The sequence below is a fragment of the Sturnira hondurensis genome, unplaced genomic scaffold, assembly GCF_014824575.4.
Source record: "Sturnira hondurensis isolate 20B ecotype Veracruz unplaced genomic scaffold, ASM1482457v3 Scaffold0008380, whole genome shotgun sequence".
In the NCBI taxonomy this organism is placed as follows: domain Eukaryota; kingdom Metazoa; phylum Chordata; class Mammalia; order Chiroptera; family Phyllostomidae; genus Sturnira; species Sturnira hondurensis.
The window spans coordinates 2,177,781-2,196,994 of NW_028081011.1; the positions used below are offsets into that span (position 1 = coordinate 2,177,781).

Sequence of the window (19,214 nt, forward strand, 5' to 3'; positions counted from 1 at the left end):
AATTGTTTATGTTCTAGCAACTCCATCACCTTGCTATGTGGCTTTGAGCAGACCCCTTTGTTTTTTCTATATGTAAAAGGAAAACAGGGATGGGCTAGGAGACCCTCTAGAGCCTTTCCAGGCCTGACACTGTGAGTCAGCATTTCCAGGATGTGATGGGCCTTCAGAGAATTCTCTGATGTTGTTGTTGAATTGCCCTCCAACCTCAAACTTTCAGAGAGTCCTCGCCAGAGTCTCTCCTGCTGCCACAAACAATGCACTTGTGCCCAAACACTGACCTCAGTTAAAAGACAGGGGGACAATGTTTTATTGACTTGGCACCTGTGAAAGGGTGGCTATAGGCCTCCACGGTTCTTTGCTTTTGCAAGTAGAGGCTCTATGATGGGAGCAGCAAAAATCAGAGATGCTGATTCCAGCTGCAGGGAGGGGCCACTGTCCCGCTTTGGCCCCTCCAGTCCCCTTGTCCAGCTGAGCACCATCTGAGTCCGGGCTCTCACAGAGCAGGCTAGGGCAACAACCCAGGTTCCTCTACAGCCCCAGGCAAGCTAAGGTAAAAACTACAGGCCTCTCCTGCCTTCCCTCTTCTTAGGGATCCCCAGATGGGTAGGAGAAGGGAGGTACCCCATTTTAGAGACCCCCTGAACCTCATGGACTGGGTTCCAGGAAGGCAGGATCAGGGGTGTTGTAACTGGAGCCCCACCAAAGAAGAGTTAGAAGTCATTCCCTACCCCCAATTTTCTGCTTTGGCTGAGCAGAAAGTGGGAGCTTTCACTGAATTGGGCCCACAACAGTTGATAGCAGGTGAGGTCACATAAGAAGTTCATGGGATAGAGCCCGGCGTCCCGTGCAGAACCACACCATCAGGGCAGGCTCTCTCCCAGGCAAGGGGAGGGAAGGGCTGAGTGAACTGCAGTTGATACAAGAGGAAGGCTTCCTGGAGGCAGAGGGGCAGGCCACAGTAGGTTTCCAGAAAAAGTGGTCTGCAGAGCAGACTGGGTCACAATGGTTGGCACAGGACACTGGCATCCTCACTGTGGTCACAGTTGTGGGCATCCCAGCGGATATGAGAGCAGAGCAGAAGGGCACTCTCATCTCCACGGCACTTGACATTGTCCAGGAGGATAGGGCCTCGGCCTGGGCCAAAGTGGGCCTCTCCAGGAGCTGCCAGAGCCTGGCCACAGCCCAGCTGGTGGCACAGGACACCAGCTGCCCGCAGGTCCCAAGCATCATCACAAACAGTGCCCCACCGCTGTCCTAGGAAGAGCTCTACACGCCCCTCGCATCGGTGAGCTCCATTGGCCAGACGTAGGTGCCCTGTAAGGGGACAAGGCTGAGATTTGGAAGGTGCTGGCCCATGCCAGGCTACTCCCAAGCAAGGCCAGAGGAGGGGTCAAGGAAGCAAAGAGTATTGGTCTGAGACACAGCACTGCCCTCACAGCCATCAGACCAGGGCAGACAAATGAGATTTAAATAGGATGCACATCAGTCCAAACTCAGTCTCCAAATGACAGAACATGTACAAGCCTTTGCAGGGTGCTCTGAGCATGTCAGTTTCCGTGTCTGCTCTCTCCTTAGTCCCCCCAGTACCTCAGCCCCAGGGCTACTCTCCGGAGACTGTTATGGCATCTTCTGAAGTCATCATTGCCTCCTCTCACCGGCTGGCTCCCCCAGCTAAGGAGGGAATTCTTTCATTTCTCTCCTTGGGAAAGGGACCTTATCCCCTCATTTTGATCCCATTTCTAGAAATCTCTAGATTCCTCTAGCTTAAAATCCACCTCCCTCTTTCTGGACATCATCTCTCTGTTAATGAGACTCGAGACTGGTACAAACAGACAAACATTCCAGGACATGGTACAAATCTGCTGAGCTACCTAAACCCAGGCTGTGACCTCCCCTGATTCTGGTCCTTACTATCCTGATGCCTCCACCTCTCTCTTAGGGGTTAGGAGCACCTACCGTCCCTGGGCCGAGGAGTGGGAACTCGGGTGGTCTCAGAACCATCCTGCGGGACGTGTAGTCCTAGTTCCTCTGGGCCTGGATCAGCAAAGACAACGACAAAGACAAAGACAAAGAGGTGGCTGTAACACTGAGGAACATGTTCAGTGAGGCCAGGTCATCACCTACCCTTGCAAGGGAAGCCTGATTTAGGGATAAAGGACTTCACAGGGCCCTCAAGGATAACTGCCCCTGGCCCCTTGGTTCAGAAATGGTGATTGTGCCCTGGCTGGTGTAGTTCAGTGGACTGAGCACGGGCCTGTGGGGCAAGGGGTTGCTGGTTCGATCCCCAGTCAGGGCACATGCCTGGGTTGCAGGCCAGGTCCCCGGTGGGGGACATATGAGAGGCAACCACACATGGATGTTCTTCTCCCTATCTTCCTCCTTCCTGTCCCCTCTCTCTAAAAATAAATAAATTAAAAAATATATATATTTATAAATGTGTGGTATATTTTTAAAATTATTTATTTATTTATTTATTTATTTATCTTCAGAGGAGAAGGGAAGGAGAGAAGGAGAGAAATATCAATGTATGGTTGCCTCTCATGAGTCCCCTGCTGGGAACTGGTCTGCAACCCAGGCATTTGCCCTGACCGAGAATCGAACCACGATCGTGTGGTTCGCCCATGCTCAGTCCACTGAGCTACAACAGCCAGGGAAAAAAAATATTACAAAAAAGAAAGAAAGAAAGAAATGGTGATTGTGTTTCTTTCACCAAGGCCCAAGGCAGAATCCTTTGTAGCCTACCCTTTGAGGCAAAGGCTACTGGGCCTGGGGGCACCAAACCAGGGTGAAGATATCAATTCCTACACCAAGCAATGACTAGAAGCATTTCAAAATATGTAAGACTCTACAAACACTCCTTTCCATTTATTCCTCCCACAACTCCGGAAAGCTGATCAACTGTCCATTTATTAGAGCTTTGCAGGTCCTTAACTCAGCAGAGCAATAGCGCCCCGGCCCCGCCCTTTATAGACTTTCAGAATTTATCCTTGGTCACTCGTCTCTCACCTCATGCCCCGCCCCTCACTGCTGTAGGACACGCAACCTCCGGACCGGTCCCACCCACTCAAAGCAGAGGGCGCTCCCTTCCTGCCCCGCCCATGCTGCGCAGCGACAGAGTGCATCGATGGACCGACTCCGCCTCTTTGCAGAGTATGCGTTCTGGCCCCTCCCATGTGGCAGAACCGCAGAGAGTCCTCACGCGCAGGCCCTCCCATTACTCAACAGATTGTACCCCACCCGGCCCACGCCGCAGTGCGTGCCTGCGTGTGGCCTCGCTCATTTCTCAGATCCTGCTCTGCCCCACCCAGGGCTCCATAAGCACCCGCGCACGCCCACACTGTAGGGGTTGCCTACGCGCGGCCCCGCCCATTTCTCAAATCCCGCTTTATCCCCGTCGCACCCCGGTGCTAGCCAGCGCGTGGCCCCGCCCATGCTGCGCTTCCGGGCCGCGCGCTTGTTTCTCCCCAGTGCGCGGTCCTGCTGCGACCTCACCTGAGCAGAGCGCTCCCGCATCTTCGTGGTGGCCACAGTTGTGCTGACCCCAACCCAGGTGGAAGCAGTCGCTCAGGCGGGCTTCTGTGCCCGCGCAGCCCACGTTGTCCAGCAGCACTGGGCCGCGGCCGTAGCCGAAGTGTCCGAGGCCTGTGGCGCCCAGCGCAGGCCCACATCCCGCTTCGCGGCAGGCCACGCGCGCATCCGCGAAATCCCAGTCATCGTCGCACACGGTGCCCCAGCCCCCGGCGTACATAACCTCCACGCGGCCGCGGCATGGCCCCGGGCCGCCCACTAGCCGCAGCCGCCCGCCTGCAGGGCGCACAGACCCGCGGCCAGAGGGGCTGGGCTGGAGCCACCTGCTCCCAGGTGGTGCCCCAGGCCGGTCCTTTCCCACCCACCATGGAATCCCTGCTCTGCCACTTACTTTTCTTCCCCGCGGCCCAGGAGGCAGTGGTGAACAGTGCTGTCTCTCTGGAAGGGAGAGCACCAAGTCTTGTAGCTGCGGAGATGGCGTCTAGATAAAGTATTTGAAGGAAAGGCCTCCTGGCCTACAGGAGGCACCAGGTCTCCTACTGAGATCTCCCAACTGTACCCCACAGGTACCCCATGCTTGGCCTCAACTCTAGAGTCACCATGTTGATTGGTGGGTCCTCAGTCAGGAAATTTTATTGGAATGAACCAAACCCTCCTTCCAGGTATTATCCTAGTTTCAATCCTAATGATAGTTTCAGCCCTAATTTTCAAATATACTTCTTCATTCTTCCTTCATCCGAACCCTCTCACAAGGCCTCTCCATTCCCAACCTCAGCACCAACCCACATTTACTTGAGAGCTTTGAAGAAACCTCTTGCTACTTTTCCCCACCTTACTGAACTTTTCAGAGGTCGGATTTCATCCTTGCTCTATCTGCTCCTCTGCTCTCTCACCCATCTCTACCATCTAGCCAAGAGCTCTGGCCTTCTGACCCATAGTGAGGGTCCCCTTCCTATGGATCCGAACAGCCTTCTCATCCCAGTCCTACCCACCTTGCCCCTACTGTTCTAGCCTGGAGGCTAGCAGGCTCAGGCTGGGCTCCTTACCCTCTGGTTCTGTGTGCCAGGCCCAGTCCTCTCTTGTGGCTGAGGATGGCAGTGCTGTGAGAGTCGGGGGGCCTAGAACTAGAGCAGAAGGGAAGGGAGCAGGGTCAGAGGCCAAGGTTCTGGTTCCTAGTCAGCCTTGGGATGTCAGGAGGACAGAAGGGTTTCTCTGAAGAAGACAACAGATTTCACTTGTAGAGCTGGGGGCTTAGCCCGGCTGAGGTCCAGGAGGTCTGCCCCACTTTGATAGTGGTTGTAATTCACATATTGTACAGGTGTCCATATCACAGTTTATACAGAACTTTCAAAGACATGCTTTCCTTTCTTTTCCATGTTCTCAGAAATCTCATCTGTGTCCAAAATGGGGAGATAAGAGGTTTTATTTACAGGGGAGGGCCATCCACAGTCCTGAAAGTCTTGCAGAACAAGACTATGCTCTACTACTCCTATTTGCTCAGAAAACCTCTCCAAATGGGCAGGGGCAAAGTGGAGGGAAATAAAGAGCATCGGGAGTAAAGAGGGCTGTGCTAGCTACTTCTAGGGACATACTTGGGCCACATGGAGTATTTCTGAGGTGACTTTAGAGTTCTACTACTCTAAAATATTCCACGAAGAATACTTAAAACATGCTCGAGAACTCCACAGGGATTCTTGGGGTACTGCTATAATTCTGGAGTATTAGTAGAGCAATATTGTAGTATTATACAGCTGTGGAGCTCACCACAAAGAGTATTGGGGTTTTTTGAGGCACTTCTAGAGCAGTACTGAGATATTAAAAGTAATTTCAGGGCCTTCCTGGATTACTCCGGGAAACCCCCAGGCAACCACCAACGCTTTACCCGTCCCAGCCCCATTCAGGCTCTGCCTGCCTCTGGGCACAGCCGGGTCCCTCCCACCGGCCCCGCCCCACTTCCAGAGTCCGCACCTGCACATATCGCTCCAGCATCCTCGTGGTGGCCACAGTTGTGCACGCCCCAGCCCAGGCTCAGGCAGGCGGCCAGGCGGGGCTCGCTGCCTTCACAGTGCACGTTGTCTAGCATGATGTGTCCCGTGCCATAGCCGAAGAAGGCGTTAGTGGTGGCGGCCAGCGCCTCCCCGCAGCCCAACTGGCGGCAGACCACGGTAGCATCTGGCAGTCCCCAGTCATCGTCGCACACGGTGCCCCACAGGCCGCTATGCAGGATCTCCACTCGGCCCTGACACGGGCCCGCGCCCCCAACCAGGCGCACACTGCCCTCACCTGGTGAGGGTGGGACAGGGGAGGGGGCAAGGAGCAAATCCCACAGAGTTTCCCAATCCCTCCTAATCCAACGCATTTCTGCCCCAGGCCCTCCCCAGCACCATCCCCCACCCCCACCCCATACCCACGTACCCACAGTGCATGGTGCCCCAGGACCTAAAACCCTTGGAGGAGTTACTAACTCACCTCTAAGGCACTGTCTCCTCACATTCCTGATTCGGGTGGTTTGTGGGATCAGAGGACAGATTGGCTTTGACTGTCACTTCCTTCCTGAAAGCAACCCTCCCTGCCCTTGTCCACACTCTCCTAAGCGACTAGGTTGTCCTGCTTACTTATTTAAGACTGTAGCAAAAGCCTTCTCACCTCCCCAGGGGAAGCACCAAGGGCTCTTCTTTCAGCAAGCCCTGCCTGATCTGTGATGGACTGGACCCTCTTCCTCTCTGGACTTCCTGGCCTGTTTATCTGTTCCTTTTGGGGGTTACTTTTTGCTTTCTTGTTCTACGTTATCATCAGCATTGCTGTGCATATCTGACCTTCCCATCAGATTAAGATCCAGTGCTCACCTCTCTCACTTTCTCCAACCTGGTGCTGACTGTTTTTAATCATTTCACGGGAATGGATCCTCTAGCCCTATCCAGGTGAGCTGCTTGAGGGGGTACAGGGGGCATGGTGGGGGGGAGGAATGACCAAACTCAACCATCATTAATCCCTCTCTTTCTGTCTTAGGGCAGGTAGGTATCAGAGACTATCCTCTGGGTCCCTCTCCTGAGACCCAGGTAGGCGCGGACATTGCCCTGACTTACCATTCCCATTCCTGGGAGTTGTAGGGGGCACCATGGTGGTGAACACTTTCTTTGTTGGGCGCTGTGTGGGCAAGAACTCTGGAAAGGAAGAGAGGAGGACAAATGGACCTTTCTGTTTTTCGTCCTCACACTCACAAGTATATGAGTGACAGGGCCTGGACCCCTAAGGTACCTGCACTCAGGGTCTCTGGCCACACAAAGGGTCAAAGCCAGGGGTACAAGATGTGAAAGGGCCCTCTGCGTCCAGAAAGCAGTAGTTCTAGAGTTCTATTAGTTCTTACAGCAGCATCATATCACTCGAGAGAGGTAAATTTTCAGGCCCCACCCTAGATCTGCAGACCAGAAACTCTGGGATAGGTCCACCATTGGAGCTGTCTGGGGGATTTTCTTGAAAATTAAAACCACCGCTCTCAAGATCGAAGCCTCTCAGAGATTTCTGCTGCAACCCTGTGCCAAGTGGACCTACAGCTAGTGTTGACCCCAGTCATCTGGTTTTAAAAATGAGGAGGGGGCCTTGCGGAAACAGCCAGAGCCCTACATGGTGGGAGTAATGCTGGGTTTTGACCAAGGTCACACAATAAGCCAGGAGCACCATTGGGGCCCAGGGCTTCTGACAGCCAGCCTGGGGTTCTTCCCCAGCACCATGCAATGCAGCCACTGGCTTGGTCTTCCACAGGGCACAGTGTTACCACTGGGAAGTCCCTTCATTTATCTAGCCTTCAGCCCTGCTGTCTGACAGAGTCTGTCTGCCCTCCTAGGTCACAGGGCTCTGCTCACCATCGCACAGGACAGCCACATCCTCGTAGTGAAAGCAGTTGTGGACTCCCCAACCTCGGCTGCCGCACTCGCTCAGAGCAGCTTCCTGCCCCCGGCAGTCCACGTTGTCCAGCAGGATGGGGCCTCGGCCCTGGCCAAAGGCAAGGGGCCGCGGCACAGGCAGTGCCAGGCCGCAGCCCAGCTGACGACATACCACATTGGCGTCTACCACGTCCCAGTCGTCGTCACAGACGCTGCCCCAGGAGCCACCATGCAGGACCTCCAGGCGACCCCGGCAGCGGCTCGGACCCCCCACCAGCCTCAGTTCTGTGGAGAGGGTTGAGCTGGCACCAGGGGCATCCCTGGGTCCAACCTCTAGGATGCCCATCTTTCCGTGAAGTTATGGGAGGCTTGGGAACAGTCCTTCCTAGATCTTATTTCTCCCTGTCTATGAAATGGGGAGACTGGTGCAATCCCTTTGGGGGCATCTAAAATAATGGAGGTCTTCTCTCTGAGCACCTGAGTACCTGGGGTCAGGACAGGGGTGGGGGAAGAAGGAGCAGGGGCACCTACCTGGAAAGGGCAGTGGGGTGGGCTGTAGGGCACTGGCTGAAACAGAGTGAGGAGAGCATTGGCCCCTCTTCTCCCTCCCTTTGCTGCCTGGCCCTGGAAACACAGCCTCCCCTCCCACCACAGCCCTACCGTCACCCCCCTCCTCTTCACTACCCTCGCTTGCCCAGTTTCATCTTCTCAGGTCCCTGACGTCCTGGTCAGTCTCCTTGCTTCACCCCTCTCCTATTGGTCCACTGCCACCCCAGAGAGATCTGCCTAAGACAGATCTCTAAAGTGGGGTTGTTTACCCCACTCCACTGCTAGATTTCTCAAAGACCCCCCGTTTCTTATAGGAGTCCCAGGCCTTGAGCTTTGTCTACAAAGCCTTGTAGTGTCTCCTGACCAGCTTCCCTTGCTTCTTAATATGCCATCAATCTTGTCTGCAGGACTTTAACCACGCTGGTCTCCTCTGCTTGAACAGTTCTGGCCAATCCTGCTCATCACAACCTGTTAGAGCCTTCAAGACCCTGCTTGGAGCCCCCTCCTCCATAAAGCCTTCCTGGAGAGCTCAGCTACAAGTGCTCTCTATTCCCTCTGAATCCCTGGGCACCATATACATGCCTTTCCGGATCGTCTGCCTGGAGATGTGGCCATGCCTGCCTCATCTTGGTGTCTCCCAGAGCCCTCTGCTCAGAGCCTGTTACTCAGCAGATGCTAGTAGCTCTGCCTTAAGTGTGCAAACTAGTTTGGGATTCATTATGATTTATCCCTAAAGCTTTACCTAGATGAGTCCTTCTGCGTCAGCTCTCATGTATGTACATGCCAGGCACTGTGCTCACTGCTTTATGTGGCCTGGTTCATTTAATCCAGGGATGTCAAACTCATGTTCATCGGGGGCCACATCAGCCTCGCGGTTGCCTTGAAAGGGCTGAGTGTAATTTTAGGACTGTATAGATGTAACTACTCCTTAACAGTTAAGCAAGCGCTCTCAGCGCTGCCACTGGGTAGAAACAAGGTAGAGGGCTGGATTTGGCCTTGTATTTGCCACCTGTGACTTAATCGTCAGGACAACTTATAAGATAGGTAGGATTTTGCACATGGGGAAACTTCAGGTTTAGTGAGGTTAGGCAACTTGCTCAAGGTCATACAGCAAAGTGTAGAACTGGTATTCCAACCGAAATAGCCACACTCTTCTTCACCATACAATTCTGAGTATACATGGCCTGGGAGGTGGGGAGGAAATAAGGACACTGGCCTAGCATGGGCAGTGAAAACTCTGTGATAGCCCACTTGTACACAGAGTGTTGTGTAGACACTTTCACATACATTGTCTCAGAGAATCTCACAGCAATTCTCTGAGACATGTACTAAGGAACCCATTTTACAGATGAAGAAACTGAGACTTGGTTTCTCCTTTTTTAAGTTAGGATAGTCCCTAGGTTATTTGATTCCATCTATTCCATCAGCTGCCTTTCCAACAGGCATAGGTGAGCCCACCCCCCTTTCCCTCCTTCCCTGTTTCCAATGTCCCTTAACTGCCCACACTCTGTGTACACTGATCCCTCATCTCTAGCACTGAGCCCTCCATTTCTTCAGCTCAGATGCTTAGCTCTCATCAACCCTGGACGTATGTAGGAGCTGGAAAGGATGTTAAAAACCACCTCACTTATAAACCATCTCCCCCCATAATTTTAGAGCTGGGAAAGTAGAGCCAGAAAGGGAAATGGTTGGGGAATAGGAGTTCAGCACTCACCCAGTGGCAAGAGGAGAAGGAAGGATAGGGCTGGGGGGATGGGTACAAGGGCTGTACTCCTGTCTCCAGGCCTCCACCCCCTGCTCTGATCTATTTGGGGACCAATTCGAATTTCTGCTTCCTGGTGTGTCCAGCCAGTCAGTGGCCTTTCTGATGGTTCCATCATGGAGCTGGGGGAGAAGTCACAGCAGGAACATCTGGAATGAAAAACCCAAGTCACTTCTTTCAGCTGGAAGGGCCCAGTGAGAGCTTCAAGTTGGCAAAGTGACATTTTCACTTGGGTTTGGCATTCTGAGTGGAGGCAGCAGGAGCAACAGCTGGGAGACGAGAAGGAAGGGAGCACAGATGGACGCTAATGAGGAGTGAGGTGAGGCTGGAGCAGAGAGCATGTGATGGCGGATGGTGGGAGATGAGGTTGGAGGGTTCTCTGGGCCCAAACCCAGCCAGGCCACACAGCTGGGCCCAGGGCTGAGTTCATCCTCTGGGGCAGCGCATCCCAGAGGGTGGTGTTGGTGCCTCTGGTGCAACCCACATACATTTAGGGGGTGAAAGATGAATATTTATTGTTTTATTTCCATTGCTTTTTTTCAATGCCTTTTATTTATGGCAAAGAATTGTGGTTTTCCATTTACTAGAAACAATATAAAGTTACTCTTTAAAGTTAATTTAAATCAGAAGAAATGAGTCAATTAAAGAAAAAACATCAAGGAAACACAGTTCCCGTGACTCACAAATACACAAAGATGGTGAAGGGCTGGGAGAGCCATTTGGGATGCTCTGCCTTTTGGGGATGGGAAGCCCTTGAGGATCTTGTTGTTAAATTTTGGATTGAGATATACAAATAAAAAAGTACTTAAATCCTAAGTGCTGAACTCAGTGAATATTCACACTGTGTTACCAGAATACCAGAAGCACTCCTGTGCCCCCTCCCCTCACAGACTAAATGGGGGAGGAGGGTTTGCTGGCAATAGGGGATGGTTCTCTTTGGGGTACATTGGGATTGCGAGGACATGGCACCCCTTGAGGTGCTCCCCACCCCGTCTCTCCCTGGCTGTGCCTTGGCCCTGGCATGCAAAGAGTCTGGCTGGGGAGAGGATGAAAACCTATCTGGATGTGGGCATAGGGTTTTCAATACCCCATTCATGGGGCCCAGGACAGCCCCCAGTGGAATAATCAGCTTTTGTCTTCCCTTTGCCTGGCCTGGAGACAGCTGGAAGATGGGAGTTGAGAGATGTGAGGAGGGGGAGCCGTGGTCCAATCTTTGCTGAGGGGGTCCCTAGTGACCTGGGCCTGTCCTCCCTTCTCCTGGGCCTCAGGCCACCAAACTCTCAGGCTGCTGGGACACTGGCCCACAGGCCAGGTCAGCCCTTACTATGTGAATATGGGACAACAGCTTCCTGGGAACATGGCTGGGAATCTTCAAGTCTCTCCACTGTATGGCTGTCACCCAGCCCATGGGTGAGGGACAAGACCCTTGGTCCTGGTCCCTACTGATCTCAAGTCCCAGCTGACCCATAAGCTGGGCCTCTTGGAGCCTGCCTACCTCCAGCTCCAAACTTGGTCCCAAGCCTGCTCCTGCCTCACTCCCTGGGAAACTTGGTCAAAGCAAGACTTAACTGTTCCTTGCCCTCTTTGAACTTGGCTTCCAAAAGCACTCCTGCTCCCTCCCCACCGTTCATTAGTGCATCTTTTGCCCTGAACTGTCCCTTTAAATGTGGGGGGAGGCAGCAGAACACAGTGGTTAGAAGCATCAGCTACACCACTCACTAGCTGTGAAACCACACCTTGCTAAGCAAGCCTCAGTGTCCTCATCTGTAAATAGGGTTAGTAATACACTTACCTCTAACAGTTGTTGCTAGGTTAAACAAGCTAAAGTTTATAAAACGTTTAGTCTAGTGCCTGACCCACCATTAGTGTGGTAGCTATTATTACCATTACTATCTCCCCGCCTAGACTGTGAACGCTTGATGGCAGGGACCAGATATTATTCTGTAGCAGCACCTGGCCCCGGGTGGGTACTCAGGAAGTGTTTACTGAATGACTGGATGAAGCTTAGTGCTGCCGAATCATGGAACAAAGCGGCCAGAAGGGGCCTGGGAGATCGTCAAAGACAACTTCACATCTGACCAGTGGGAAACATATCGCACAGACACACACACACCAGCAAAAGTGAAGGATTCATACCTGGGGGAATGTTCTGGGCTCTTTCTGTCCCTTCTTCAACAGTCAATCCAAGGTCAAATCACCTTTTCTGCCCCCAGAAGTTTAGGAGGGGGTAGGATCTCCCAAATGCAAATCAACACAGATCTTCCTTCTTTTCTTTCCAAAGCTGGAAGGTGAGCAGAAGCAAAATCTCTGTCCATGGAGCTGGCTGGTGGCCCCAGCCTGTCCCTGCCCGACCTTAGGGGCAGAGGGATGCAAGGAGAGAGCGAAGGCAGCTGCACAGTCTGGAGCAGCCCCAGAGAACGGGCACCCAGGCAGAGGAGGAGCTGTAAGGGTAGGGGGGCCGGTTTGGACTCTCAGGGCCAGGCAGCCCCTCCCCCCTTCCTCCCCCCTACTCCAGGACTCAGGTTTCAGAAGGGACTGGATAGGTCTCCACCCCTTGGCTGTAGGGCAGCCAAGCATCCCTGATCTCCTGTGATGGCCCTGATTCGACCCCTTAGTCCTGTTGCCTGGGGAGCCCCTTGACAATGCCCTGACCCACATCCCACCCAGGGGTTTGGAAATGTGGTCACAGGAGCCAGAGTGGTGGGCTTCCCGTGTAGTTAGGGCCTCTGATTCTGCTGACGATTATGCCTTATTGTGGTTCCTCTTGAGTTCTGGTACCTTTTGGACTTTGGTAGTTATAGGTGACAGGAAGTGGCATGGGACGTATTCTATAGTTTATAGCTTCAGTAAAATTCTGTGCTAGAATTCTGCACCTTCTGGCTGGAACCACAGAGCTAGAGACCCCCCCCCCCCCATAAGGCGGTTCCCAAACCTGACCATGCATCCCATCACCCCCAGGGACACTTTAAAAAAATATATAGATTATCGTCCCACCACTACTGCCCCAGAGATTCTGATCCAGCAGTTCAGGGATGGGTTCCCCCTAAAAGTGTGTTTCTGAAAAGCCTCTGAGGCTCAAACATGTTTGGGGACCAGGGGTCTTGCTGAAGCTGTGTATGGTGCAGGTGGGAAGACTGAGGCCACGAGTGGACAATGGAGACACAGCCCATGCACCTCATGGGACTTAGTTTCCTGTCTTTCAGACCTCATCTTGCTTCCTGCTTTTCGGAAAAAGAAAACTCTCTGATGGGAGGTCTGCCATCATCCCACCCCCATCCCTCCTTTCCTCCTGCTTCTTCCTTTCTCCTCTGGCCTGAGGATCCACTCCCCCCAGTCCAGACCCCATCTCCTTCTGCCTTCTCAGGGACCTCCCTCTCTCCATCTGGGCGCCTTTTCACTTCCCTGGTCAGCTGCTCTTTCCCAACTGGATTCTTTGCTTTGAGCTCCTAAGCATGTTCTGCACTCTATCATTAAAAGCAATTAACAGAAAACCCTTTCAACCCCTGTCAGTTGGGTCTTCGGGGCAGAAATGGCCAGGTGCTGGTATCCCTGTCATGCTCTGTCCCTGGCTGGGAGATGCCAGAGAAGGGAGCGGCCCTGGCTCAAATGCCGCAGTACCTCAGAGGGTGCCAGACTGGAGGCTGTCAGCTGACTGAAGTCCACACAGTTCATCAGCAAGTTCTCCCTCCGGGGCAGGTCTGCGCAGTGAATCTGCAAGGCTGCCACTGGCCTCCACACCCGTTCCTCCTGCGAGTGCCCGCCTCTCTCCTCCCCATCACAGCCAAACTTCTCTGAAGAGCTCTCTGCACCTGCACCTCCGTTTCCTTGGCTCCCACTCACTGCTCAGCTTGCTCCAGTCTGCCTTCTGACCTCACCACTCCACTGAGGCAACTCTTCCTAAGGTCACCAGTGACCTTCTCGTCATGAGATTCAAGGAACTATTTTCATTCCTTGTTTTAGTTGGAATATGAGCTCTGATACAATAATAGGGAGAACTTGTAGTCATCAGTTTTTTGCTGTGATACCTGCAAAACAAACAACCCCTAAATTGTGATGGGTTAAAGCAGTGATTTTTCAGCTGCTGTGCCACAAGAATTTTTAAAACATGAAATTTCTGACTATTTATTCAAGGGAATGGACCTCTGATTGTCAAATAAAAAAATGACAACAGCTAACACAACAATGGTTGTCCGGTGTGAATACATCAGAATTATATCTATTTTTTGTCAGATCGGCAAAAAGATAGAATATATTTTTTGGTGTGCCACAGAATTTTAGTAACTAGTTTACGTGTGCCGTGAGATGAAAAAGGTTGAAAATCACTGGCTTAAAGCAACAACGACTTTCCTCCCATGGTTCTGCACATTGGCTGCGATGACTCTGTTTCCGGCTGTGAGTTGGGCTCAGGTCTGCTCCATTAGCCCCTCGTCCTAGGACCTGGTAAAGAAACAGCGGTCATCTAGGGCATCCTCTTCCTGCAGCGGAGGCAGGAACCCAGAGACCAAGCCAGGCCACGCAAGCACACCATAGCTTCTGCTTTGGCTTCATTCGCATCTCATCTGCCTGTGTTTCATTGGCTGAAGCAAGTCACGTGGCCAAGTCTGTGCTCTGTCAGTGGAGCAGGGGAAATATACCTCTTCCACAAAGGGGAGGAGGAGAGAGAATGAATATTTGTTGAAAACTAGTATAACCTACCAGAAAATAACAGGTCTAAACAATAGCCAAATTTATTTTCTCTCTTTCTTACAAGTCCTGGTAGGAAATCTAGACCTCATGATTGTGAAGGATCCAAATTCCTTCTTTCCTGTTGCTCTGCCATTCGTAACACAGGGCTTCTTTCTCACGGTCCGAGAGGGCTGCTCAGGGCTCTGCCGTCAAGTTCTGTTTCAGCCTCTGGATCAGTCAGATGGGGCTGCCCCATCACAATACCATAGACTGTGTGGCTTAAACAACAGAAAGTCATTTTCTCACAGCTCCGGAAGCTCTACAATCCAACATGAAGGTTCTGGAAGTGTTTGGTTCCTGGCGAGGACCCTCTCCCTGGCTCACCGTTGGCCACCTCCTAACTGTGTCCTCACATGGGGCTGGGGAGGGCACTCTTTGGTGTCTCTTCTTTTTTAAAAAAACTTTATTGATTGATTTGAGAGAGAGAGAGAGAGGAATATCGATGTTTCACTTTGCACAGTTTTCAAGATCCATCCACGTTGCAGCATCAGCACCTCATTTCTTTTTGTAGCTTGGTAGCATTCCACTGCACGTGTACTGCATATATGAGTTAATAATATATTCCTATCGAGAATATATAAAGAACCCTCAAAATCCAACATTAAAAAAAGCAAACATTCCTGTTAGACAATGGCCAAGCCATAAGAAGAGATTTCACCAAAGGCATATACAGATGGCAAATGAACACAGGAAATGAACACACTGATAGTCAACAGCACTCTCGCCGCTGGGGAGATGTAATTTAAGACCACAATGAGATATCACCATACAGCTATCAGAATGGTTAAAATAAAAATAGTGGAAGTACCAAATGCTAACAAGGATGTGGAAAACACTGGACACATTGCTTGAGGGAATGTAAAAATAGTTCAGTCACTCTGGGAAACAGTTTGGCAGTTTTTAGAAAAACTAAACATACACTTATACAACCCAGCAAATGTACTGCTGGGCATTTGATGTGGCGGACAGCGGCCTGCAGTGCCCACGGTGTTATGGATGAGACACGAGACAAATTCACACAGACTACCAAGTCCTGTGGAGGAAAAGGGACGGCCCTCAAGCAGGGAGTACCTCAGAATGGCCTGGCCACTCTCTCAAGGGGAGATCGCGCTGACCCTGCCTAGACAGGTTTTATTGGGTTTAATTTGCGCAGGAATACCTGTACAGCTCCTTAATCATTGTCAGACAGTAAGGATTGAACAGTAAATAGCATACAAAGAACTATTAGGGCTTCTTCTGAACCAGGGTCTATCAGCTAAAAGGCTACAAAACTTTGGGAAACAAACTCATTTCCTGCTTAGACCCTTATCATTTAATGGAGAGCATTCTTAGCAAAAACAGGCCTCACAGGATTCTACATATCCTTTCTCGGGCCTGATCACCAGGGGAGCCCACCCTTTCCAGCACAGGGCTGCACCACCCTCCATCATTGTTTCAGGCTTAAGTCAGGCAGAGGAGGCAATATAGTCAAGGAATTAGGAGAAATGAGGACTCCGACTTCGTCAAAGCCGAGGGGCAAGGGTCCATCACCCCCTTTCTCCATAGCCCCCCAAGTCCTTCCCTGGGGCCTTCATGTGATCATGCCTGTCTTAGGTCGTTACTCCCTTGGGGAATCTTACCCATCATTGACACTGATCAAGCACTGAGGGCCAGTTATGAAAAAAGGAGCAGAGGCAGCACTCCTGCCCGGGAGATAAGCTTTGTCTCCTTAGTGGCTTATGGTCCAAAGGTCACTCACTCAGCCTTAGCCACAGGGGGTTACAGCTCCCGAAACCAGGCAGGGGGGCTCCCAACAGGCATTTGTTTCAGAGAGAGGATAACTGATATGCACACAAAAATCTATATAAGAATGTCATAGCAGCTTAATGTATAATAGTCAAAACCTGAAAACCAGCCCTGGCTGGTGTGACTCAGTGGATTGAATGTGGGCCTTCAAACCAAAGGGTTGCTGGTTCGATTCCCAGTCAGGGCACATGGCTGGGTTGTGGGCGAGGGCCCAAGTAGGGGGCGCATGAGAGGCAACCACACATTGATGTTTCTCTCCCTCTCTTTTTCCTTTCTTCCCCTCTGTCTAAAATAAATAAATAAAATCTTTTTAAAAAACCCAAAACCTGAAAACCACCTAAATACCCCAAAACAGATAAATGGTTACAAACTATGTTACGGCCAGCCCACGGAATAATTCTCAACAATACAAAGGAACAAACTATTGGTATAGGCAACAATTTGGATGGCTCTCAAAGCCATTACGCTGTGTAAAGCAAGCTGCTTAAAAGATTACACACTGTGTGATTCTATTTACATTATATTTTCCAAATGACAAAATTACAGAGATGGAAAACAGTCATGTCCAGGGTTTCGGGACTGGGGAGGGCAGGCTGTAACTGTTAGGGGTTATCACCAGAGAGATCCTCACGATGAAAGAATGGTTCCATATCCTGATTGCCATGCTGGTTACAGGAATCCACACGCATGATAACATTACAGAACCACACACACACATGGTGGGTACCTTCCACTGCCGGTTTTGATACTGTACTGTAATTACGTGAGATGTAACCATCCACTGGGGGACTCCAGATGGAGGGTGCATGGGACTTCCCTATACATTTCTTTGCAAGTTCCTGCAAATCTGTAATCATTTCAAAATAAAACTATCTTTTTAAAAGCTGAGCTTATTTACAAGAACAAAACAGATTCATAGTTAAAAAGAAAGGCAAAAAATGTTTGCCCTTCTCTAAATCATCTGCAGTGTGAAAAATGGATTCAGACAAGTGGTTTTTTCCTGGTATGAGAAACTGCAGGTGCCCGGAGGTCAGTGCATCAACTCACCTTCTCAGAGATCCTGAGAAGCACCTGGCTGGGTTGGAGCGTAAGGAAATCTGCTGTGCACTGTGTGAGGGGGTCTCCCTGGGCCTCCACATGCCCGAATGCCTTTCCCGAGTGGGGTGCCTCTCCCACCCTTCAGCTTCCTGGGAGGGTAGAGGCACTCAGATGCTTTGATGATTCCGTTAAGGTCATTTATGAAAAGCCCTCTGAATGCACTTTTTTTTCTGAGTAACATGTAGAAAAGTATTGATAAAAAGGCAGAGTTTTAGAGAATATACATAAGGGAGGTATCAAGAGTGAGGGTGAGTGGAAGCAAAGTTTCTTGATCTGTGATCTTGGGAAACCCGTCTAATTTTTTAAAATATATTTTATTGATTATGCTTTTATAGTTGTCCCATTTTCCCCTCCCTTTTATTTCCCTCCACCCTGCACCCCACTCCTACCAGCATTTCCTCACCTTAGTTCATGTCCATTGGTCATACATATAAGTTCTTTGGCTTCTCCATTTCCCATACTATTCTTAATCTCCCCCTGTTTATTCTATACCTACCATTTATTCTATTTATTCTCTGTACCTTCCCTCCCATTCCCTCCCCACCCCCTCCCTGCTGATAACCCTTCATGTGATCTCCATTTTTATGATTCTGTTTCTGTTTTAGTTTGCTTAGTTTGTTTTGCTTTTGTTTTGTTTTTAGGTTCAGTTGTTGATAGTTTTGAATTTGTTGTCATTTTACTATTCATAGTTTTGATCATCTTCTTTTTCTTAGATAGGTCCCTTTAACATTTCATATAATAAGAGTTTGGTGATGATGAACTCCTTGAACTTGACCTTATCTGAGAAGCTCTTTATCTGCCCTTCCATTCTAAATGAAAGCTTTGCTGGATAGAGAAATCTTGGATGTAGGTCCTTGCCTTTCATGACTTGGAATACTTCTTTCCAGCCCCTTCTTGCCTGTAAGGAGAAACCTGTCTAATTTGTGGTGCAGGCTGCTTCTGGGGTCTGTGATTTTGTCCTGGAAAACTTTAGTTTAAGGTCACCTGTTGGGACTGCCTCCCAGTTGTCTAGAGAGTGACTGTGATTTGGGTCTATTTTGGCATGGCTTGCATGAGCCTAGGTGGATTTTTCTTTTATTCTGATGGTAGCGAGGTGGTCAGCAGCACTTCATCAAGTCCTTCCCATCCAGGTGACAGTGTGTGTTTTCTTCTAAAGACCTTCATGTTCACCTGGTCTCCTGGTCAAAAGGGATGGCAGGATGTGTCCGTCTATGGGGGTTGCCTCTTTCACCTTTCTTTGTGACAGCTCAGTCAGATGTCCCCAGACCCCTTCGTCTGCAGCAGTCCTCAGGAGAAAGCAATTTTCCCAGGCAGAAAAAGCAGTTTCTCAGCTGGTCAGTGAAGACCTTTACCAGCTGTGAAGATCCTGCTCACAGTGCCAAAGCCAGGGAGGGGCCCTAATTCCCTTCTAACAGCTCTCCCTACTCTCCGGAAATCTGTTGCATTAAATCTGACCAGAGTGCCCAAATCACCATTCTTTCTAGGCATGCCTCACCAGGCAAGATGGCCAAAGTGGAGTCCAGTGAAGCCCCTGGTTGTGAAATGAAAGTCTCATTGTGAAAGGCATTTGTGCTACCGCAAAATGCAGTTTCCACAGAACTGCAAAAGTGAAATCCGGAGGATAGAAGAGATGTGCCAAACATTTCCCCTTTGTCATTGAAGCTGCATCCTTTGATCTTTCCACAGGCAACTGTAGGGAGCATATTTGGTGAAGCACTGGTGTGGAAGGAAAGTTTCGCATGACTAGAACCAGGGGGGCCATTATGTTTGTCCACCACCTTCTCCCAAAAGCATCCTAAGGCCTAAGAGCTGCCAGAGCAGAAACATCCCGAGGGAAAGTGCTTTTGTATTGGGCAACCAATGGCCAGAGGAACCTTCTGGAA

At 50.7% G+C, this 19,214-nt stretch overlaps 1 protein-coding gene across 4 annotated transcripts; it reads right to left on the minus strand.

The window, feature by feature from the left end:
* Positions 1–285: 285 nt before the first annotated feature.
* SSC4D (scavenger receptor cysteine rich family member with 4 domains) lies at positions 286–12,140 on the minus strand. 4 transcript variants are annotated; one of them, XM_037054808.1, is made up of 11 exons: positions 11,860–12,140; positions 9,676–9,872; positions 7,944–7,979; positions 7,392–7,697; positions 6,615–6,692; positions 5,497–5,811; positions 4,575–4,652; positions 3,920–3,994; positions 3,493–3,804; positions 1,957–2,034; positions 286–1,314 (listed from the first exon to the last, which is right to left on the minus strand). In XM_037054808.1, exons 2-11 carry the CDS (start codon positions 9,839–9,841, stop codon positions 998–1,000), a joined length of 1,761 nt encoding a protein of 586 aa, XP_036910703.1. In that variant the 5' UTR covers positions 9,842–9,872; positions 11,860–12,140; the 3' UTR covers positions 286–997. The 4 variants fall into 4 exon arrangements, with proteins under 4 accessions (XP_036910703.1, XP_036910701.1, XP_036910702.1 ...); XM_037054806.1 differs by having other exon boundaries at positions 3,493–3,966; XM_037054807.1 differs by lacking the exon at positions 7,944–7,979 and having other exon boundaries at positions 3,493–3,966.
* Positions 12,141–19,214: the final 7,074 nt, after the last annotated feature.